The following is a 24,394-nucleotide window of genomic DNA, read 5'->3' as shown; positions in this document are numbered from 1 at the left end:
TACTCTAGGGGTGCATCAGGGGGGGCTTCAAATGGGACATGGTGTAAAAAAACCAGTCCAGAAAAATCTGCCTTTCAAAAACCAGAGTGGGGGCAATAAAGATACAGTCTTGTTTGGCTGTTAACCCTTGCTTTGTTAGTGGAAAAAATGGGTTAAAATGGAAAATTAGGCAAAAAAAATGAAATTCTCAAATTTCATCCCCATTTGCCAATAACTCTTGTGCAACACCTAAAGGGTTCACGAAGTTTGTAAATCAGTTTTGAATACCTTAAGGGGTGTAGTTTATAGAATGAGGTCATTTTTGGGTGGTTTCTATTATGTAATCCTCGCAAAGTGACTTCAGACCTGTAGTGGTCCCTAAAAATTGGATTTGCTTCTAAACTTCTAAGCCTTGTAACATCCCCAAAAAATAAAATATCATTCCCAAAATAATTCAAACATGAAGTAGACATATGGGGAATGTAAAGTTATCACAATTTTTGGGGGTATTACTATGTATTACAGAAGTAGAGAAACTGAAACTTTGAAATTTGCTAATTTTTCAAAATTAGTTATTTTTTTTTTTTTTTACTTTATTTTGCCAGTGTCATGAAGTACAATATGTGACGAAAAAACAATCTCAAAATGGCCTGGATAAGTCAAAGCGTTTTAAAGTTATCAGCACTTAAAGTGACACTGGTCAGATTTGCAAAAAATGGCCTGGTCCTTAAGGTGAAATAAGGCTGTGTCCCTAAGGGGTTAATCAATTTTTTCCAGTAACAAAGCAAGGGTTAACAGCCAAACAAAACTCAATATTTATTGCCCCAATTCTGTAGTTTGCAGAAACACCCCATTTGTGGCCATAAACTACTGTATGGGCACACAGTAGGGCGTAGAGGGAAAGGTGCGCCATATGGTTTTTGGAAGGCAGATTTTGCTAGACTGGTTTATTTACACCATGTCCCATTTGAAGACCCCCTGATGCACCCCTAGAGTAGAAACTCCATAAAAGTGACCCCATCTAAGAGACTACACCCCTCAAGGTATTCAAAACAGATTTTACAAACTTTGTTAACCCTTTAGGTGTTGCACAAGAGTTACTGGCAAATGGGGATGAAATTTGAGAATTTCATTTCTTTGCCAAATTTTCAATTTTAACCCATTTTTTTCCACTAACAAAGCAAGGGTTAACAGCCAAACAAGACTGTATCTTTATTGCCCTGACTCTGCCATTTACAGAAACACCCCATATGTGGTCGTACACTACTGTACGTCCACACGGCGGGGTGTAGAGGGAAAGGAGTGCCGTGTGGCTTTTGGAGGGCTGATTTTTATGGACCGGTTTATTTACACCGTGTCCTGTTTCAACCCCCCTGATGCACCCCTGGAGTAGAAACTCCCTAAAAGTGACCCCATTTTGGAAACTACGAGATTAGGTGGCGGTTTTGTTGGGACTATTTTTAGGGTACATATGATTTTTGGTTGCTCTATAATATAAAATTTTTGTGAGGTAGGGTTACCAAAAATTGAAATTCTGAAATTTCATCTCCATTTTCCATTAACTGTTGAGGAACACCTAAAGGGTTAATAAAGTTTGTAAAATCAGTTTTGAATACCTTGAGGGGTGTAGTTTCTTAGATGGGGTCACTTTTAGTGAGTTTCTACTCTAAGGGTGCATCAGGGGGGCTTCAAAAGGGACATGGTGTCAATAAAAAAACCCATCAAAATCGGCCTTCCAGAAACCATGTCGGTCCTTTCCTTTTGCACCCTGCCTTTTAGTGATACAGCAGTTTACGACCACAAATGTGCTGTTTCTGTAAACTGCAGTATCAGGGTAATAAATATTAACTTTTGTTTGGTTGTTTACCCTTGATTTGTTACCGGAAAAAATGGATTGAAATGGAAAAGTGACAAAAATAGCTGTTTTGGCAGGTTTTTTTTGTTTGTTTTTTAACCTTGTTAATCTGGGGGGTTAGGTCATGGGGTATTTTTATAGAGGAGATTCTTACGGACGCGGCAATACCTAATGAGTCTATTTTTTTTTACAATTATTTAGGTTTTAGACTATATTAGTCTTTTTTTTGTTCCGGGACAGCACAAAAGAGTTGTACAAGGTAACCTGCACCAAGTAGACCGCAACTTTTTTGTACCATGCCCGGGTTTTGCGCATGGCATTATATGGCTTGATGACTTGATCAGAGAAATTAACTCCTCCCATATACCGATTGTAGTCAACGATACAATCGGGCTTGAGGACCGTTGCCGCAGTACCTCGCACAGGGACAGGGGTGATGCCAATACCATGAATTGTGGACAGTACAAGGACATCCCTCTTGTCCTTATATCTGACCGGCAACAGGTTTTCACTGGTAAGGGCACGGGTCTCACCCCTGGGGATAGGTACCTGGAGGGGGTGGGCAGGGAGGCCGCGTTGATTTTTCTGCACGGTCCCACAAGCAGACGTGGATCTGGCGGCGAGGGACTGGAACAAGGGGATACTAGTATAAAAGTTATCCACGTACAGGTGATAACCTTTATCTAGCAGTGGGTGCATAAGGTCCCACACAAGTTTCCCGCTAACACCCAGAGTAGGGGGACATTCTGGGGGTTGAATACGGGAATCTCGCCCCTCGTACACACGAAACTTGTAAGTGTACCCTGAGGTACACTCTCAAAGTTTGTACAGCTTCACGCCATACTCGCCCGCTTTGAGGGAACATACTGGCGGAAAATGAATCTCCCCCTTGAACGCAATGAGAGACTCCTCAACCGCGACCTCCCTTCCCGGTACATAGGCCTGTACAAATTTGGCCCCAAAGTGATCGATGACCGGCCTGATTTTGTACATGCGGTCATATGCAGGATCACCTTGGGGGGGACATGCTGCATTATCTGAATAATGCAGGCATTTCTGGATGGCCTCAAATCGGGTACGTGTAATTGCCGTACTGTAAAGTGGGGTCTGGTAGAGGATGTCCCCACTCCAGTAATGCCTGACACTAGGTCTCTTGACTAGGCGCATGTGCAGCACGACGTCCCAAAATGTCCTCATCTCAGCTGCACTGACCAGGGTCCAGCCACCAGGCCTAGCCAAAAAGAAGCCCAGGTGTTGAGCAACAAACTGTTGGGTGTACAGGTTTGTTTGCTCCACCATTAGATTTACCAGTTGGTCACTGAAAAAGTCATATTCAGTGAAGCCCACTGTGGAAATCTGGATTCCTGATTGGCCTACAAATTCAGAAATCACGGTCTCAATTGCTTTGGGGGTACACCAGACAAGTTCACCGGCAGGGGGCTCCGGTGGATTTAACTGGTGGGACGGAAAACTAGTACGAGCCCCAGACTTGCTCGTACTAGGGTGGGCCACAGGGCCCCTAGCATGGCGGTCCCCTTGCTCTGCCTGGCACCTTGGGGGCTCATCATCATCGCTAGATGATGAGGAGGACGCAGATGACAACAGGAAAGTGGGGTCATCCTCGTCCTCACTAGGACTCTCTGACTCAGAGGCAAGCTGGGCGTATGCCTCCTCGGCCGAGAACATCCGGCGGGCCATAGGGGAGTGTGTGTCAGCGTGTGTGTGTGCGCGTGTAAATCTTTATTCAGTGTGCGTGTGGGGGCACGGGTGTTCGCGTACTTATCCCTATAACTAACAGAAAAAAAAAGACGAACTAAAAAAAGGGGAAAAATGTGAAGAAAAAAAATCAAAACCGCTGATCAACCGTCCGAAGTTGATCAGCGGTGGGGTGTGCGATGCGCCAACAGTGGCCGGACGCTAAGAGTGCCGGCCACAGTCAGCGTACGCACAAAATAAAAAATGCCTGCGCCCCAAAAATGTTGTGGGGGGGGAGGGGGGCCAGCGGCAGCACCCCTGGTGGGTCTAGGGTCACACAGCTGTGCTTAGGGTGATGCAATAAAAACTTTTTTCACACCAACTTTCCCTTTATTATCCCTGACTAGCCCAACCTTTCCCTAGACTTTCCCTAATTACCTGCTGATCAGATGGGAGGTGCTGGGGCACAAATGGGGTGATGCTGGCTCAGATCCGACGACGTGCACAGCAGCGGACACAAAGGACAAGCTCCTTTTGTGTCCTCGGGCTCCGGACACAAAAGGAGGAGGAGAGGAGCGCTGGCAAAATTTTAATCGCCCGCCAACCTACCAATCAGAGGCGATCCTGAGAGGTGATGTCACCATCACCTCTCAGGATCGCAGGATGGTGATTGGTGGGGTAAAAACACACCACCGATCACCATCCTGTTCCGGGTTATTGGAATTGACCTGCGGTTTGCTGCGATCGCCTACACTGGGGGGGGGGGGGGGTGTCACAGGACCCCCCCGGCGCATTTGCCCCAGGTGCTTGCTCAATGATTTGAGCAGGCACCGGGTTCCGATCACCGCCCGCCACGGTGATCGGAAATATACATGGTGTACAGGTACGCCCTGTGTCCTTAAGTACCAGGACATAAGGGCGTACCTGTACGCCCTGTGTCCGGAAGAGGTTAAAGTGTAGACCGTAGCCTACAGCACTGAAGTCCTCTTTGGCAGAGTGTAATGAACATAGCCATTTTACAGTGCTATTTTTTAGCTCAACCTTGTGTGTCTTAGGAAAGCTTCACTTTTTTCACAACCTCATAACTATGGTGCCATTTATTTGAACCAAATAATTCAATATAACTGTATTACAAGATTACATAGGAAGTTTATTCATTTATTTCCATGCTGTGTTGATCCTCCTGACTCTACGTAGACAAATCTGAATAAATCCCTGGATCAAACACCAATATGAAATTCTTCTTCTTGTCAGGCTTGAGATTTACCTGCCACGAGACTCCAGCAATACCTGTTGCTGTTAATATATTTGTCATATAGTTTGTGAACAGAATTTCATGTTTTTTTTTTTTGTCTTGTCTCTTTGTGACACTACAAGGTCTTGGCCTCTCCCAAGATGTTGCAGGAGCTACCTTCATGGCAGTGGGGAGTTCTTCCCCAGAATTAGTCACAGCATTTCTAGGTATGTGGTGTAAAAAGTATGTTAAGGGTTACCAAAATGATAACGGGATTTTTCGAGACTTTTTAACTGATGACCTATACTCAGGTCATCAGTATCTGATCGTTGGAGGTCAGACACCCGGGACCCCTGCTGATCAGCTGTTTGAGAAGGCACGTTTGAGCACTGTCGCCTTCTCTCTGCTTTTCCTAGGACAGTGACGACACGTTCATCGGTCATGTGGCCTAGGAGCAGCTTAGCCCCATATAAGTGAATGGGGCTGAGCTGTGATACCCAGGACAGCTGCTATACAATGTACGGCGCTGTACTTGGTAAGCACGGAGGAGGCCACAGTGCTCACAGGAGCGCAGGTGCCTTCTTAAACAGCTGATCAGTGTGGGTCCTGGGTGTCGGACCCCCACGATCTGTTACTGATGACCTATGCAGTGGTCCTGACTAGTGTTGCTTTGTTTAAAACTTCGGAATAATACAGTATAGAGATCCGTCTCCGTACACTATTAGAATATATGGCTCTGCTGAGCCGAAGTTAGTTATTCACAAAGTCGCGCGTGATTTCGTTGAATAACTTCGGTAGTTGATTTTTAAAGTGGAAAACCACTTTAAAACTTGAAACAGAACTTGGCTTTGGTTCTGAATAGTACCTTGGTTCCAAGTTTTTAGAGTGGTTTTCCACGGTGAAATCAACTAGCGAAGTTATTCAACAAAGTCATGTGTGACTTCTGAATAACTTACTTCAGCTCATCTGAGCCCATACATTTTAATACTTTACAAAGACGGATCTCCGTACAGTATTATTCAGTATTTTGCTTCGCTCAACCCTAGTCCTAACCTGAAAAACCTTTTTAATGTTTAAGGGATTTACTGCTTTGGAGAATCTTTACTTGTTAGGATAGTTCCTTGACAATATGCTGATCCAATGTACTTTTTATCTTCATGCTCACTTGCATACCTCCACTGTGTTCTTACAAACCAGCAACACAATGCATTGAGAGGACTCCTATGCTCACGCACATAATGGAGAGGAGTCCTCTCAATGCATTTTACTGCTGGTTTGTGGGAGCACAGTGAAGGTATTCACCGAGTATGGAGATGATAATTACATAACTTGAATCGCCACCACTTACACTACACAATGCTTACTTTAGTTTGGTGTTGTTTTTCCAAGCTGATGGATTCCCTTTAACTGAGAAAACTAAGCATTACACACTGACCATTCAGATCAGTGGCTTGTCTGTGTAATATAGGACAGGTTCTCCAGAGCGAGAGATGCTCTTTATAACCAGTCTCCACTCTGGCCAAGGGATGAGGACCCCTTTAGGGTACATTCACACATGGCAAATATACTGTGAACTTTACATCTGGATTTGTGGGCAGAGAATTAACAGCATGTTACAACCGTAGGAAGGTGGCTGAGATTTTAAAAAATCTCATCCACATACTGTGAAAATATCGTCATTCTTAGCTGAAATTGACATAGGATGCAGATTTTAAATCTCACATACATTATATGTAATCATCATGATTTTTTACTTTGTTTCGCAGGTGTCTTTGTCACCAAGGGGGATATAGGAGTGAGCACCATTATTGGCTCAGCTGTATATAATCTCCTTGGGATATGTGCTGCTTGTTGCTTATTAGCTGAGGTATAGTACTCACTACAGCTTTTCTCTTCAGCTTGTTGTATATTTTATAGAATGTTTTATGAATACAGAAATACATTGTCTTTTAGGACAAAGTTTAACCACCTCCCGACCGCTGTACGCGTATATGCGTCCGGGAGGTGGTTGCTTTACTCCTCCTGGACGCATATACGCGTTTTCTCGCGAGACGCGAGATTTCCTGTGAACGCGCGCGCACAGGCGCGCGCGCTCACAGGAACGGAAGGTAAGCGAGTGGATCTCCAGCCTGCCAGTGGCGATCGCTCGCTGGCAGGCTGGAGATCCGAATTTTTTAACCCCTAACAGGTATATTAGACGCTGTTTTCATAACAGCGTCTAATATACCTCCTACCTGGTCCTCTGGTGGTCCCTTTTGTTAGGATCGACCACCAGAGGACTCAGGTAGGTCAGTACAGTCCCACCAAACACCACACTACACTACACTACACCCCCCCGTCACTTATTAACCCCTTATAAACCCCTGATCACCCATGATCACCCCATATAAACTCCCTGATCACCCCCCTGTCATTGATCACCGCCCTGTCATTGATCACCCCCCTGTCAGGCTCCGTTCAGACGTCCGTATGATTTTTACGGATCCACGGATACATGGATCGGATCCGCAAAAAGCTTACGGACGTCTGAATGGAGCCTTACAGGGGGGTGATCAATGACAGGCGGGTGATCACCCATATACACTCCCTGATCACCCCCTGTCATTGATCACCCCCCTGTCATTGATCACCCCCCTGTAAGGCTGCATTTAGATGTCCGCATGATTTTTACGGATCCGATCCATGTATCCATGGATCCGTAAAAATCATGCGGACGTCTGAATGGAGCCTTACAGGGGGGGTGATCAGTGACAGGGGGGTGATCACCCTGATTACCCTGATCACCCCCTGTCATTGATAACCCCCCTGTAAGGCTCCATTCAGACGTCCGCATGCGTTCTGTGAATCCGATCCATGTATCCATGGATCCGTAAAAATCATGCGGACGTCTGAATGGAGCCTTACAGGGGGGGTGATCAGTGACAGGGGGGTGATCACCCTGATTACCCTGATCACCCCCTGTCATTGATAACCCCCCTGTAAGGCTCCATTCAGACGTCCGCATGCGTTTTGTGGATCCGATCCATGTATCCATGGATCCGTAAAAAATCATGTGGATGTCTGAATGGAGCTTTACAGGGGGGGTGATCAGTGACAGGGGGGTGATCACCCTGATCACCCCCTGTCATTGATAACCCCCCTGTAAGGCTCCATTCAGACGTCCGCATGCGTTCTGTGGATCCGATCCATGTATCCATGGATCCGTAAAAAATCATGCGGATGTCTGAATGGAGCCTTACAGGGGGGGTGATCAGTGACAGGGGGGTGATCACCCTGATTACCCTGATCACCCCCTGTCATTGGTAACCCCCCTGGAAGGCTCCATTCAGACGTCCGCATGCGTTCTGTGGATCCGATCCATGTATCCATGGATCCGTAAAAAATCATGCGGATGTCTGAATGGAGCCTTACAGGGGGGGTGATCAATGACAGGGGGGTGATCAGGGAGTCTATATGGGTGATCACCCCCCTGTCATTGATCACCCCCCCCCCCCCCCCCCCCCCGGTAAGGCTCCATTCAGACATTTTTTTTGGCACAAGTTAGCGGAAATTTTTTGTTTGTTTTTGTTTTTTCTTACAAAGTCTCATATTCCACTAACTTGTGTCAAAAAATAAAATCTCACATGGACGCACCATACCCCTCACGGAATCCAAATGCGTAAACATTTTTAGACATTTTATATTCCAGACTTCTTCTCACGCTTTAGGGCCCCTAAAAAGCCAGGGCTGTATAAATACCCCACATGTGACCCCATTTCGGAAAGAAGACACCCCAAGGTATTCCGTGAGGGGCATATTGAGTCCATGAAAGATTGAAATTTTTGTCCTAAGTTAGCGGAAAGTGAGACTTTGTGAGAAAAAAACAAAAAAAAAATCAATATCCGCTAACTTATGCAAAAAAAAAAAAAAATTCTAGGAACTCGCCAGGCCCCTCATTGAATACCTTGGGGTGTCTTCTTTCCAAAGTGGGGTCACATGTGGGGTATTTATACTGCCCTGGCTTTTTAGGGGCCCGAAAGTGTGAGAAGAAGTCTGGGATCCAAATGTCTAAAAATGCCCTCCTAAAAGGAATTTGGGCCCCTTTGCGCATCTAGGCTTCAAAAACGTGTCACACATGTGGTATCGCCGTACTCGGGAGAAGTTGGGGAATGTGTTTTGGGGTGTCATTTTACATATACCCATGCTGGGTGAGAGAAATATCTTGGTCAAATGCCAACTTTGTATAAAAAAATGGGAAAAGTTGTCTTTTGCCAAGATATTTCTCTCACCCAGCATGGGTATATGTAAAATGACACCCCAAATCACATTCCCCAACTTCTCCTGAGTACGGCGATACCACATGTGTGACACTTTTTTGCAGCCAAGGTGGGCAAAGGGGCACCTTTCGGATTTCGCAGGCCATTTTTTACACATTTTGATTGCAAGGTACTTCTTACACATTTGGGCCCCTAAATTTCCAGGGCAGTATAACTACGCCACAAGTGACCCCATTTTGGAAAGAAGACACCCCAAGGTATTCCGTGGGGGGCACGGCGAGTTCCTAGAATTTTTTCTTTTTTGTCACAATTTAGCGGAAAATTATGATTTTTCTTTTTTTTTCTTTTTTCCTTACAAAGTCTCATATTCCACTAACTTGCGACAAAAAATAAAAAATTCTAGGAACTCGCCATGCCCCTCACGGAATACCTTGGGGTGTCTTCTTTCCAAAATGGGGTCACTTGTGGGGTAGTTATACTGCCCTGGCAATTTAGGGGCCCAAATGTGTGAGAAGAACTTTGCAATCAAAATGTGTAAAAAAATGCCCTGCAAAATCCGAAAGGTGCACTTTGGAATATGTGCCCCTTTGCCCACCTTGGCAGCAAAAAAGTGTGACACATCTGGTATCGCCGTACTCAGGAGAAGTTGGGCAATGTGTTTTGGGGTGTCATTTTACATATACCCATGCTGGGTGAGAAAAATATCTTGGTCAAATGCCAACTTTGTATAAAAAAATGGGAAAAGTTGTCTTTTGCCAAGATATTTCTCTCACCCAGCATGGGTATATGTAAAATGACACCCCAAATCACATTCCCCAACTTCTCCTGAGTACGGCGATACCAGATGTGTGACACTTTTTTGATGCCAAGGTGGGCAAAGGGGCACATATTCCAAAGTGCACCTTTTGGATTTCACCGGTCATTTTTTACAGATTTTGATTGCAAAGTTCTTCTCACACATTTGGGCCCCTAAATTGCCAGGGCAGTATAACTACGCCACAAGTGACCCCATTTTGGAAAGAAGACACCCCAAGGTATTCCGTGAGGGGCATGGCGAGTTCCTAGAATTTTTTATTTTTTGTCGCAAGTTAGTGGAATATGAGACTTTGTAAGGAAAAAAGAGGGAAAAAAAAAATCATCATTTTCCGCTAACTTGTGACAAAAAAAAAAAAATTCTAGGAACTCGCCATGCCCCTCACGGAATACCTTGGGGTGTCTTCTTTCCAAAATGGGGTCACTTGTGGCGTAGTTATACTGCCCTGGCAATTTAGGAGCCCAAATGTGTGAGAAGTACCTTGCAATCAAAATGTGTAAAAAATGGCCTGCAAAATCCGAAAGGTGCACTTTGGAATGTGTGCCCCTTTGCCCACCTTGGCTGCAAAAAAGTGTGACACATCTGGTATCGCCGTACTCAGGAGAAGTTGGGGAATGTGTTTTGGGGTGTCATTTTACATATACCCATGCTGGATGAGAGAAATATCTTGGCAAAAGACAACTTTTCCCATTTTTTTATACAAAGTTGGCATTTGACCAAGATATTTTTCTCACCCAGCATGGGTATATGTAAAATGACACCCCAAAACACATTCCCCAACTTCTCCTGAGTACGGCGATACCAGATGTGTCACACTTTTTTGCTGCCAAGGTGGGCAAAGGGGCGCATATTCCAAAGTGCACCTTTTGGATTTCACCGGTCATTTTTTACACATTTTGATTGCAAAGTTCTTCTCACACATTTGGGCCCCTAAATTGCCAGGGCAGTATAACTACCCCACAAGTGACCCCATTTTGGAAAGAAGACACCCCAAGGTATTCTGTGAGGGGCATGGTGAGTTCCTAGAATTTTTTATTTTTTGTCGCAAGTTAGTGGAATATGAGACTTTGTAAGAAAAAAAAAAAATATATAAAATCATCATCATTTTCCGCTAACTTGTGACAAAAAATAAAAAGTTCTATGAACTCACTATGCCCATCAGCGAATACCTTAGGGTGTCTACTTTCCGAAATGGGGTCATTTGTGGGGTTTTTCTACTGTTTGGGCATTGTAGAACCTCAGGAAACATGACAGGTGCTCAGAAAGTCAGAGCTGTTTCAAAAAGCGGAAATTCACATTTTTGTACCATAGTTTGTAAATGCTATAACTTTTACCCAAACCATTTTTTTTTTTTGCCCAAACATATTTTTTTTATCAAAGACATGTAGAACAATAAATTTGGCGAAAAATTTATATATGGATGTCGTTTTTTTTTGCAAAATTTTACAGCTGAAAGTGAAAAATGTCATTTTTTTGCAAAAAAATCGTTACATTTTGATTAATAACAAAAAAAGTAAAAATACCAGCAGCAATGAAATACCACCAAATGAAAGCTCCATTAGTGAGAAGAAAAGGAGGTAAAATTCATTTGGGTGGTAAGTTGCATGACCGAGCGATAAACGGTGAAAGTAGTGTAGTGCCGAAGTGTAAAAAGTGCTCTGGTCATGAAGGGGGTTTCACCTAGCGGGGCTGAAGTGGTTAAAGGTGACACATTTCATTACTTAGTGATTACACAAATGCTCTAGGTTATTGAAAAAGCAGGTTTTATAATCTGTTTGCTATGCACAGTAAACTGCAGCAGTTTCTGAAGTAGAACCCTTATATCATTTTAGCTAACAGAGGTTTGGAATGGTTCAGGCAGTAGTTTGATATTCCTCTTCACACACTATTTTTCACTGAGGTTCTGCTGACTCTTTTGGTGTAAGCTGCAAAAAACAGTAATATAGCTGTCTTTAAAAACAGCATATACAAATTATATGGAACACACAAAAGTCAATAAAATCCTTCTGGTTCTTAAAGCGTACCTAAACTTTCAGATAACTGTTCAGAATAAGCGGTCATGTGTGCATACAGGAGTGATGGCACCATACCTGATCATTGTATGACTTGTATATGACATAAAGCAGTTTTCTCCTTTGCATGTTGCCTCTAATTCTCAGTTGTCTCTAGGCTGGTGAAAGTAGGCTGTAATGATGTCAACACACCGAATACGAATAGAGACAGCCGATAGTGCTCCCTAACTCTCTTTTACCCAGAATTGGCCAAAAGCACCATAAAGGACATTATAGAAAATTACTGAGCAGTGTAGATGTGAATAAAGCACTTGAGTTGAGATGTAAAAAATATAACACAGTTAGCTGCTGAATCATTCCTGTTTTGTCTGTGCTTCTCTCTGCCCATCCACCTCCTCATTCCTTTCTCCATATACTTCTATAAGATGACGTAATCTGAACCTTCAGAGAAAAGGCATCCTGTCTTGATCTCACAAGACAGATTTCTCACAAATTTCAGGGACAACGTTTAGACAGGGAAGGGGGCTTGCTGAAAGGGACTACATGTGCTGGCATAGTGGCTCAGTGAAGAAAGGGAGAATTCCTATGTGATACGGCATTTGTTGGAGAATGTGTAGACCATAGAGGTATGGGATGGGCCCACAGTGGGTTATGACACCATATTATGGATAGGTACGACAAGTATGTGCAATTAAATGCTTTAGCTTCACTATAACTTGGGTCTTGCCCAGATTTGAGAACAGCAAAGCTACGTTGCAATATTGATCATCTTCTTAGTTCACTTAATACATTCTATCTCGGACATGGTGGAGCTCACTGTATCAAGTATATGGTAATAAAAACACAATTTATTATGAAGATGTATGGTATTGGCCAACCATTGAGAATGTTGCAGAACTCATTATTGTTGCTATTACTGTTTGGTTTGGTTGGTCTAGTACCCTGAAATCTAGTACTGTCAGCAAATATGCTCTTTTTAGACAAGACACGTTGAACTTTATTGTATTCCATTTCTCATTTGCTAGAATACCTCCTTTTTTTCTTGCACAGATCTGCAAGTTGACTTGTTGGCCTTTATTTCGTGATTGTGTTGCATATGCTGTCAGTGTAGGAGCTGTAATTGCCATAACATTTGACAATAAGATTTTCTGGTGAGTAATTTTTTACTAGCAATTAAAATGCTATTTCCTATATGTGTAAATAAGCTGATTATTATAGTGTAAGAGTTACTGTAATTGAACAGAAGAATATTTTAACCCCTCAGTGACCACCCATACGTCTTTTTACGGCAGTCACTAAGGGGCCTTAGGCTGGTCCACCGCACTTTAATGGTGGTTCTGTCTAAGGGCTGCACAGGTGAGAGTGAGGGCATGGCTGGACCAGCAAGAGCATAGTACTGGGCTGTTTAACCCCTTATATGCTGCAGGCAATGGCCCACCGCATGTAAGTGGTTACAGAGGGAGCAGACTTCCTCTGTCTCCCATTGATTCCCTGCAAATAAGATTGAGGGGTGCTGATGTCAGTGCATTCAGGCTGTACCCTATTGTAGGCCCCAAGCCTGCTTTCAGTTAATCCCTTTTTGGTGCAGCCTGCTGGTGAATGTCAGTATAGCACTGATATTAAAATACAACGCACTATAGAAATAGGGGAGGTAGATTTATCCATAGCAACCAATCAGATTCCACCCCTCATTTTCCAAAGGAACTGTGAAAAATGAAAGGGGGACTCTGACTGGTTGCTTTGGGCAACTAAGCCAGTTCTAATTTACACCAGTTTGTTACATCTCCCCCAATGTATTGTATTTTAGAAGCAATCAAATCACCCAAAAGCAATCACCTATAATAGTCCCCTTGTGGGACTATTAAATGCTTTAAAAAAATAAATAAATAAAAAATTATTAAAGTGTAACTGCCATTCTATTTTTATTTGTGTAATGTATAGGGGCAGTGATACTGACCATTTTTGTAATATACTTTAATTACTGAAATCATACATTTCTATTAGAAAAATAGCTCTAAAGTAGCCCATTTTGAGACTTGGCAATGCTCTTCTGTCTTCAGAAGATTGCTGCTAAGGCTCAAAATGGGCCACTTTAGAGCTATTTATCTAATAGAAATATATACGATTTTAGTAATTAAAGTATATTACAAAAATGGATATATATTAAATTTTATTAGTATGTAATCATATTAACTTTATTAATTAAATGACATTTTTAATTAAATATTTGGTCGATATTTTCAAGTAAGGATTTGTTTTAGGTGCCTCCCCCCCCTTTCACACTGACCACTAGACTTCATGTTCTTTGAGAGCAGGGACATGGGCCATAGACACAGTGATCAGGAGAGGACCTCATTGACTTCTATAGGAGAGTTTTCTGGGCATGCTCTGTGACCTATGCAGAGGTCAAGAGTAGATAATCTGTGATATCACCTGTTGTGAATGGTGGATCATTTATCTGTACAAAGGTGTCATTGTAATACTCCCTGTGATGTTAATGAGATGACTGCTGAAACGTTACCTGTACAGAACAGGGCATGTCAACACATTTTAGGACTAGTGTTCAATGAGAAAATTTCAGGAAATGCTTTTTAAAATATATGACGACATGGAAAATTGTAACAAAAGTCACAAAACATTCTAAAAAAAGTTTAACATAAAAACGTGATTTTAAACAGTAGGTTATATTCAGATCACACATTCCCTCACTCAGCGTCATTTGTTAGACAGCAATTTTATTCATGAACAGTGCACAATGGGCAACTGCAAAACCCAACTTACATGATCAGTTTTTTTCCAGTGTGTGTCATTGTGTGTAGCTAGACAGATATACATTAAAATATATATTCATTTTTTTCTCAACACTCTGCCTTCTTTCACTTCAGGTATGAATCTGCCTCATTGCTTTTTATATATGGGCTCTACATTGTAATGCTGTGCTTTGACATTAAAATTAATCAGTATATGGTTAAGAAGTTTAGTCCTTGCTGTACATGTATTGCTGAAGTTCTGGACGAAAACCATGACCAACAGCCCTTACTTGGATGGAAAGAAGAGAGTATACGGGTTGTTCGTCAGCGCTCCCGATCTGATAGTGGCATCTTTCAAGAAGATTCAGATTATTCTCAGCTATCCATAAGCATGCATGGACTTAATGAAATTTCAGATGGTCAGTAATGGTTTTAAAATAAATTATTTTATTTCCTAATAGAGACTTTGGGGAAGCCATCCAAAAGTGATTTGCTTATTTCAGAAGATCAAATCAGTGAGCTTTGACCACCACTGATTTGCAGCTGTAGCGGTTCATAATGCCCCTGACCCACTTTGGCCCCCTTCTCAGAAATTATGTTTCTTGGAAGTGCCTGACACAGCATTCTTCCAGTGCTATTGTTTCAAATGACCCTTTTTTTAGAATATTGTCATTTTCAGGTATGCCTCTAAGCTGAGCCAAGGAGGTTTGAACGCTCTATGGTTTTTACTAATGAACTCTACCAATTTAAAAAAAATCTCTATTGCATATTGGATAAGGGCAAAAATTTGTTATGTAATTTTTTTTATATATTGTGGGTATTCGCTCTGGTAGACAGGGTATGCGGATGCAGTACAGAGGCAAATTACCAGTTCTTAAATCAAACTTTCCGTGTTTATTCACACATAAGGCAAAAACAAATCTTCACTTTGCAGTCTTGGTGTTAGTTCACACACAATGGAAAGTCCACATTGCAAAAATCACCTTGATGGCAGTTCTATCTACAGTAGTCCATAGCAGGCTTTTAGGGGGCCTGTTTCCCCTAAACACGGGTCTCAGCCCTCCAGCACGGCACATGCCTCAGATCCCAGCACACACACACTTTGCTGCTGAGCCTAGCTGTCTTTTAAGGACAGCTAGGTGCTGACAAAACCCGGACTGGCACTTAAAATCCAGTCCGGTGTTTGACCCCACCTGGCTGCAAATCAGCCCAGCAGCACACGCTGGGAGGAAAATACCTGTTTTCCCAGACCATACCCTTCCCTGTGTCACATTATATGGACATGCACGTCTATAAGGCTAGGTTTGCCCCATATCTTTGTCCTACGTTAGATACTTTACTCCACTAAGGGTACTTTCACACTGGTGTTATTCTTTTCCGGTATTTAAAATCCGGCAAAGGGTCTCGGTACCGTAAAAAAAACTCATGAGTTTTGTCCTAATGCATTCTGAATGGAAACCAATCCGTTCAGTATGCATCAGGATGTCTTCCGTTCCGTCCCTGGTACGGTACACTACCGCACTTGCCGGATCTGGCATTAATTTCCATAGAGATGTATTAATGCCGGATCAAGTACCAAGTGTTGTGAAAATTGCCACGTTGCCGGATCCGGTTTTCCAGTCTGCACATGTGCCGGGACATAGGAGGAGCTATTTGTGCTTTTGATCTTTGAAAAAATTCGAATACCAGATCAGATATTCTGGATGAGACGGATCCGGTATATCACCGGATCCGTCTAACTGATCCGGAAAAAACATATTTCCGTTTGCATACGGTTTGCCTTATCTGCCTGCCAGATCCAAACCACGCTAGTGTGAAAGTACTAAAATTGTGATGAAGGATCCAGTGTTATCTTTGATTACTGCCGCCTGTATGCAGACAGCACTTATAGCCACATGGTGAGCAATAAAATGAGAAATTTACAGATATTGAAAAAAGAAAAAACGATAAAGGCAGACTGGGCCTCTCTGTCGCCCACTATTCTGTCTTTCTAATTCCATACAAATTTGTGACTTTTTTTTTCTTTTAATGATTATGATGTTTTAAATGCTTTTTTTTATTAATATTTCTTCTTCTTTTATATCAGACCCCCCAAGCGTGTTCACAGTGCCCGAGGACGACTTCAAAAGAGTTCTCTGGGTTCTATCACTGCCCATCATTACATTGCTCTACTTGACTGTACCTGACTGCAGAAGAAGGTGGTGGAAGAAATGGTTCATTTTGACCTTTGTTATGTCCGCAGTTTGGATCTCTGCAGTAACCTACATTTTGGTTTGGATGGTGACAATAGTAGGTAAGCAAATTTTAGCATGTATTTTATTTGTAGGGTTTAGTTTACAACACAGATGGTAAAAATGTAGGTTTGGGATCATGATACAAAGTGCCAGACATCCGAATGTCATATTTAGGTCAGGTCCACAAGGCAGTCTCTATTTTTGTTTCTATTTTTATGGTAGGGTTATACAAACCTTGTCATTTCAGCCTCAGAGGTCTATATCCTGGAAGTCCCTTCACTGATCTAAATAAATATTTGGCTGTGGTAAGATGTAAGTTTCTACTAAGGTACATTTCTTATCCTTTTCATCTAGGCTGACCTAATACTAAGTGTTGGCACTTGGGCTCTCGGCACAGTGACCGTGTAGTTACTTTAGGAAGCCGTGTAGGAAACCTCTCGGTTACTTTTTTGCCACATGACTAGAAGGGACAGATTCTTCCTTTATTTGTTTCTCCTGAGTACGGCTAAGGTGTCTGTAGAAATTCAGCATGCCTGTGACATTTACATGTGACAAAAATGACCTCTGTCTTCCCATTGGAATACAAGATTGAGAAGCAGAGCAGAGCATATTCCTTCCTTTCAGAGTAGATAGCAATTCTTATTTTAGCCCACGATCACAGCAGACGTACATCAGAGGATACTGCAGTCTGTTTGAGTATTCTGGGGAGACACATGTGGCATATCAATTGTTTAGGGAAGGATTGAAACATAGAAATATTAATTTAAACTTGTGTTCCATAATCTCTCTGTCCGTACGGTAGCTGAAGTCTGTTTATGTTCCCTCTGGCCTCTTATGTGGATGAATATCATAATCAAACCGATGATTTGCCAGAAACCACATAGTTGAAATTCTTTAAGAGACCCATGTCTTTAGTTCTTCGCTGAGGAATTACTGTCACATGCCCTTACTTTGAAAAGGGGATAATTAAAAAGGAATTGTCACATGACTTGAAGTTGATATGGACAGACTCCCTAGGGATACAGTAAGATTATTATTCTGCTTACAGATCACATATACTCACAAGGAAGGTTTGTTTTAAGGAAACCATTCAAGAAATTGTATCAATTTTTGATGGGGTTGAAGGAGGTAGGATTCTGTACATGTCAGCCCTAGGGGAGATGCTGAATTACGAAGACTGTAAGCACATTTACAGGAATCTATAGGTAGCTAGTTACGCTTTACTGAGAGTAAACTGAAAAACACATCAAAGCACTTGCGAAAAAGGTTTGTCTTTTATAGCACCAAAGATTTCAGGAACTTCTAGCTCTCCTCTGGCACATGGAGTGTTTGCTTCTCTTTAGAGGTATCCTTTAATAGCCTATTGTTTATGTGCCTTTTACTTTAGGTTACTTTATACTTAATACACTTTTTTTCTACCAGAGGAAATGAAGATGCATTACGTAGGTGCTAGACATTTGCTCGCTAGGTGTCCAACGCTGTCAGCTCTCCTCACGTCTTTTTTAGAATTCACTTGTATTCCCCATAATTCTTTAGCATCTTTTTCTAACCTTGCATTATGCCGTTTTCCTGTCATTATCCTGCTGGAAATGTATGAATAAATTGACAACTAGGTGTTACCATTTTGTCTCTACACACTATGATACTGTCCAGTCGCTGCTGGAGAAATAACAGGAATAGCTCAAGACAAATTTATGATAAAAGATGTAGCAGATATAGCTATTCAAAAAACAGGCATGTCAGGAGAGCTAACAGAGCTAACCTCTCTGTTCCAAAGTGGTGGTCTGCCATGTCTGACTTTACAGCATGGGCTGCTGCAGAAAGGAAACATATGGACTGGTTATGTGTGAGACTTGCAGTTATATGTATGTCATACCTTACCTTATCCCTGTACCATCTTTTGACTCTGTTCACATCTGCATTGGAGGTTCAGTTAAAATAATGCTGGAAAGAATGGCGCAGCACGCAGCACAATTATTTTTGGTAAAAGGATGGACATATGCCTGAAATCCAACAAACCCTATTATAGTCAACTCAGTTGCATAGTTGATGAGACAGAGTTGCTGTGAAGGATCACTCATTGCCATTACTTTAATTTGTTTATTCATATGACTGAACAGAAATGGGAAATTTTTTAATACAAATATGAACCTAGCATTAAAGGGCATCTGTCAGCAGATTTGTACCTCTGAAACTGTCTGACCTGTTGCATGTGCGCTTGGCAGCTGAAGACATCTGTGCTGGTCCCATGTTCATATGTGACCGCATTGCTGATAAAAATGATGTCTTAATATATGAAATAATCCTCTAAAGCAACGGGGGTGTCTGCTGATAGATGCCCTTTTAAAGTCACCAATCTAAATAGATTTAACAAATATTTGGACACTTTGGGTGGACTGTAGACTCGCCAAAGCAGGAAAGTACTAAATGTTGACATAACAATTATCCAATAAATTAAACCTATGCGATTCTTTCGTATCATTAATGCTTCCAGGTGAAACACTGAGCATTCCAGACACTGTTATGGGCCTTACTCTGCTAGCTGCAGGCACAAGTATACCAGACACTGTTGCAAGTGTGCTGGTGGCAAGAGAAGGTAGGTATCACTATTTTATTGGTCTGGCCAAACTGTTTTCTATCAATAAAAATCTACTTCATGGCATTTAAAGAGCGCCTCTACATATAATCTCCTGATATTGAGTATGGAGACAAACTGCTGGACGCTACATTAGTAAGATGCCCAAAGGGTGCATTGAAAGGTTCTTGAATTCGAATAGGACCCATGCACCATGCTTTCCGGCAGCTGTACTACTCTCCATACACAATGCGAGGATTAGGTGGAGAACATAAGTCGAGGCACTCTTTTGTATCTATTGTGCACGAGTTTCCCATATGGGTCTGACAAAAACAGCAGCTGTTCTGACTGAAGATTTATAATGTAAAAACTTGGTGGTAGTATTGCTGTTTTTTCCCATCTCTTTCCCAGAAAGAATGACTAAAAGTTAATAGGTAAGTTATGTGTACTGAAAATGGCACCATTAAAAACTACAACTTTTCCCACAAAAAAACAAGCTCACAAACGTCTACAGTCGTGGCCAAAAGTTTTGAGAATTACATAAATATTGGAAAAGTTGCTGCTTAAGTTTTTATAATAGCAATTTGCATATACTCCAGAATGTTATGAAGAGTGATCAGATGAATTGCATAGTCCTTCTTTGCCATAAAAAAAATGAACTTAATCCCCAAAAAACCTTTCCACTGCATTTCATTGGTGTCATTAAAGGACCTGCTGAAATCATTTCAGTAATCTTCTTGTTAACTCAGGTGAGAATGTTGACGAGCACAAGGATGGAGATCATTATGTCAGGCTGATTGGGTTAAAATGGCAGACTTGACCTGTTAAAAGGAGGATGCTGCTTGAAATCATTGTTAACCATGGTGACCTGCAAAGAAATGCGTGCAGCCATCATTGCGTTACATAAAAATGGCTTCACAGGCAAGGATATTGTGGCTACTAAGATTGCACCTCAATCAACAATTTATAGGATCATCAAGAACTTCAAGGAAAGAGGTTCATTTCTTGTTAAGAAGGCTTCAGGGTGTCCAAGAAAGTCCAGCAAGCGCCAGGATCGACTCCTAAAGAGGATTCAGCTGCGGGATCGGAGTGCCACCAGTGCAGAGCTTGCTCAGGAATGGCAGCAGGCAGGTGTGAGCGCATCTGCACGCACAGTGAGGCGAAGACTTTTGGAAGATGGCCTGGTGTCAAGAAGGGCAGCAAAGAAGCCACTTCTCTCAAAAAAAAAAACATCAGGGACAGATTGATCTTCTGCAGAAAATATGGTGAATGGACTCCTGAGGACTGGGGCAAAGTCATATTCTCCGATGAAGCCTCTTTCCGATTGTTTGGGGCATCAGGAAAAAGGCTTGTCCAGAGAAGAAAAGGTGAGCGCTACCATCAGTCCTGTGTCATGCCAACAGTAAAACATCCTGAGACCATTCATGTGTGGGGTTGCTTCTCATCCAAGGGAGTGGGCTCACTCACAATTTTTCCCCAAAACACAGCCATGAATAAAGAATGGTACCAAAACACCCTCCAACAGCAACTTCTTCCAACAACAGTTTGGTGAAGAACAATGCATTTTCCAGCACAATGGAGCACCGTGCCATAAGGAAAAAGTGATAACTAAGTGGCTCAGGGATTAAAAAAGGTTGACATTTTGGGTCCAAGGCCTAGAAACTCCCCAGATCTTAATCCCATTGAGAACTTGTGGTCAATCCTCAAGAGGCTGGTGGACAAACCAAAACCCACTAATTCTGACAAACTCCAAGAAGTGATTATGAAAGAATGGGTTGCTATCAGTCAGGAATTGGCCCAGAAGTTGATTGAGAGCATGCCCAGTCGAATTGCAGAGGTCCTGAAAAAGAAGGGCCAACACTGCAAATACTGACTCTTTGCATAAATGTCATGTAATTGTCGATAAAAGCCTTTGAAACGCATGAAGTGCGTGTAATTATATTTCACTACATCACAGAAACAACTGAAACAAAAATCTAAAAGCTGTTTAACAGCAAACTTTGAAAACTAATATTTGTGTCATTCTCAAAACTTTTGGCCACGACTGTACATTGAGGGAAAAATGTAAAAAAAAGCTATAGCTCTTACAAAACAAAAATGAAAAAAATCGCCAGATTCTTAAGGCCCAAACAGGCTGTTCATTAAGGGGTTAAGGCTGTGTCTTACAATATTGTTGTTGAGTTCCTGTGACAAGTAGCAGAATTGGGAAAACTGTTGTAGACCAGTAGAAGATCAGCACAACTTTAGAGAAATATATAACGGGGTTGCAGGGGAGTGCTCTGCTCATAAATATGCAGACTTAAGACCTCTGATAGCCAGTAGTAGCCAAATGGTAGAGTATCGTTTGGGCTAATGTTTCCCTGTAATATGCTTGCTTCTATATTGGACAGCATATGTTTTCTTTTCTTGGCGACCTAAATTCTATGGGACTTGAAATAATGAGATTAAGTGTTGTCTTTTTGTTTTTGTAGGAAAGGGTGACATGGCCATGTCAAACATTGTGGGATCAAATGTATTCGACATGCTTTGTTTGGGACTTCCTTGGTTTATTAAGACTGTTTTCATAGACCGGTCATCACCAGTGGAAGTGAGCAGCACAGGACTAACCTATACTACCATCTCCCTATTGTTCTCAATCATCTTTATATTTGTGGCAATACATGTAAATGGATGGAAGCTGGACAAGAAGTTGGGAGTCATCTGCCTAATCATGTACCTTGTTTTTGCTACATTGTCCATTTTGTATGAACTAGGAATTATAGGAGGCATGCCTGTACGTTCCTGCGGAGACTAATAAATGTGACTTTTGACCATCTTATTTACTTCTCATCTTTTGATTCGTTAATTTCTAAGAGAGAAAAACTGATCAACGTTAAGTTGTTCAATAATATCACATTACATAATTAAACCCTTAGCGCTATGTAATGTGCATGGAACAGGCTAAGGAGCTGTTCCCGCTCCCCATATGGAGGGCGGCGGTAGAATCCTGGCTGCAGTAGCTGAGATCAGTGATAACTTTGATCCTCACCTGGTAACCATTCAGATACTGTAGCCAATAGTGATCATGGCAACTTTGTGAATAAACTGACCATATCTAACCAGTTTATTTATACATATCCAGGAGGAATAAAAATGGAATGGTACAACACAGTGATGCGAAAAGATGCTCTAGAATTAGGTAATGGGAAATGCAAATAGTTAATAAAACAGGCATGTCGGGAAAGATCATATCCTTTTTAAGAACTTGTGCACATGGTAGAACCCTGAGTGAATTGCTCCATAGAATAGACCTTTCTAGAGTCTGTCAGATTCGGTACAGATATGTTCACCATACTCTTCCCAACCCCATTCCCCCCCAGAAGAAATAATTGAGTGCGTGAGATGATATTCTTTTTCTTTTTCCTGTCAGGTTTGGAATTTAATATGAGGGCTTGATATTTGGAGTACAAGTTGTATTTTGTAATGGCATCATTCCATGATGGTACACCTGAGATTGCCTTCCTCTCATAGGACAGGAAAACAGAGGTTAAATCCCCACCCATTCTCCACTCTCCAGTGTTTTTCTCTCTTGTCAGATGGTAGGCAGACCAGAGAGGTGCTGGGAGTCTTCTGGGCTCCTGGCAGGATTATTGTGCACTTACTAGGAGGCTGAAGTCAGAGTCTGTGACTACAGAGTACTTCCCTTCTCCTAATTTGCCTCTGCCCAAGTGCTGCATATTGTAGATTCCCCTGGCGGCAGCTTCAATGGGTTTAATGCAGGATGGAAATTGAAGCAGAGCCTCAATGAGATGCACTCTTTCTGGTCTCTCAGTGATAAGGCCAGACGTCTAAGTCATATGGAACGTCAGGCATTGTACCGCCTGTCCCTTCTAGCGAAGTGCATTAGGAGCGTTTAAGTGTGGAAATACACTCAGGGGTGGATCACAGCTCTTCACTGCAGACGATACTCATATCTTTCTGTGTGGCAGTGGTAAAATGTCTACCCCGGCTAAGCCAAGCTCTGATTCAGCTGAGCCTACCAGGGCCCAGTGAGTAGCCTAATGGCAGGTTTACTAACACTGTCATTTTTTTCTAGGGGTACTGTGGCTGACCCATTTCTTCCTTGTATTTCAGAGAGACAAGGCGTCATCCTCCTCTACAAAACCCAGATTCATGAAATGTGGGATCTGTACTATGAGTTTATCTTCTGCTTATACTAAAACTGTATGAAAAGAGTGTACTTCAAATTTGGTGTCAAAGGAAACCCCAACATTCATTGGCGATATTAGGCTATTGATTAAGGAGGAAATTCAGCCCCCCCCCCCCCCCCCCCCTGGCTACCAGATCCTTTTCAGTCAACCCTACTGGTTTGGGTGTATCCTCAAAAAAGCACATTTAGAGTTTGACTTTGATGTTGGTCTGAATATAACTAAAATTGAAGATGGTGAAAATATTGGCATTTTCTCAGATGAGCGTTTGGACTCCAAAAAATGTCAGTTTAATCCTGATGAGCTTATTAAAGTTTAAAGAGCAACTATTAAAATTTGCTTTCCAGGATGTCCCCCATGACAGCACATGGGAGGATGTCCTTAGGGGTCACTGTAGGGGTGGGAAATTAGACAGTTTAAAAGGCCCCTCCCCACCCCCTTTCACCAGTGTTCAATTCCAGCGTCGGCGCTGCGTCACGGAAGTGGAGGGAAAACAAGGCAGCGCCAAGCTAATATGCTGGAGACCCTGATTTTCTGGTGGTCTCGCATATGGGGTAGAGTCCCCTGAATGAGGAGGAGAAGCAATGCGGCAGTAAGGTGGACAAGAAAGGTAAGCTCCATAAAAAGGGAGAAATCGCAATTGATATGATTCTGCAAGCTTACCCTGGAGGTCTATGCGTCTTCCAAACCTGACCCGGTTTCTGACACCTGTGCTCATAGTTATGTAAGTGTTCTACCTTTCCTGCTTGTGTTTTTACTGTGTACATGGGACCTTTTGACTCAAAATCTGGCTTCTTTGGTTC

The 24,394-nt window shown here is 42.3% G+C and overlaps 1 protein-coding gene across 1 annotated transcript in view; it reads left to right on the top strand.

Moving 5' to 3' along the window:
• The window catches only part of SLC24A5 (solute carrier family 24 member 5), a 78,832-nt gene extending 56,632 nt beyond the window's left edge, over positions 1–22,200 (top strand). Inside the window, exons 3-9 of the mRNA XM_044283268.1 lie at positions 4,907–4,990; positions 6,530–6,630; positions 12,896–12,996; positions 14,731–15,014; positions 16,682–16,888; positions 19,324–19,425; positions 21,876–22,200. Of these exons, the coding sequence (XP_044139203.1) occupies positions 4,907–4,990; positions 6,530–6,630; positions 12,896–12,996; positions 14,731–15,014; positions 16,682–16,888; positions 19,324–19,425; positions 21,876–22,198 (1,202 nt within the window). The 3' untranslated portion in view covers positions 22,199–22,200. The remainder of the gene's footprint in view (positions 1–4,906; positions 4,991–6,529; positions 6,631–12,895; positions 12,997–14,730; positions 15,015–16,681; positions 16,889–19,323; positions 19,426–21,875) is intronic.
• The last annotated feature ends 2,194 nt before the right edge of the window (positions 22,201–24,394 follow it).

This window comes from Bufo gargarizans, chromosome 2, assembly GCF_014858855.1.
Source record: "Bufo gargarizans isolate SCDJY-AF-19 chromosome 2, ASM1485885v1, whole genome shotgun sequence".
Taxonomy (NCBI): Eukaryota; Metazoa; Chordata; class Amphibia; order Anura; family Bufonidae; genus Bufo; species Bufo gargarizans.
The sequence above is the reverse complement of the archived record's forward strand: the minus strand, read 5'-3'. Positions and strand labels throughout refer to the sequence as shown.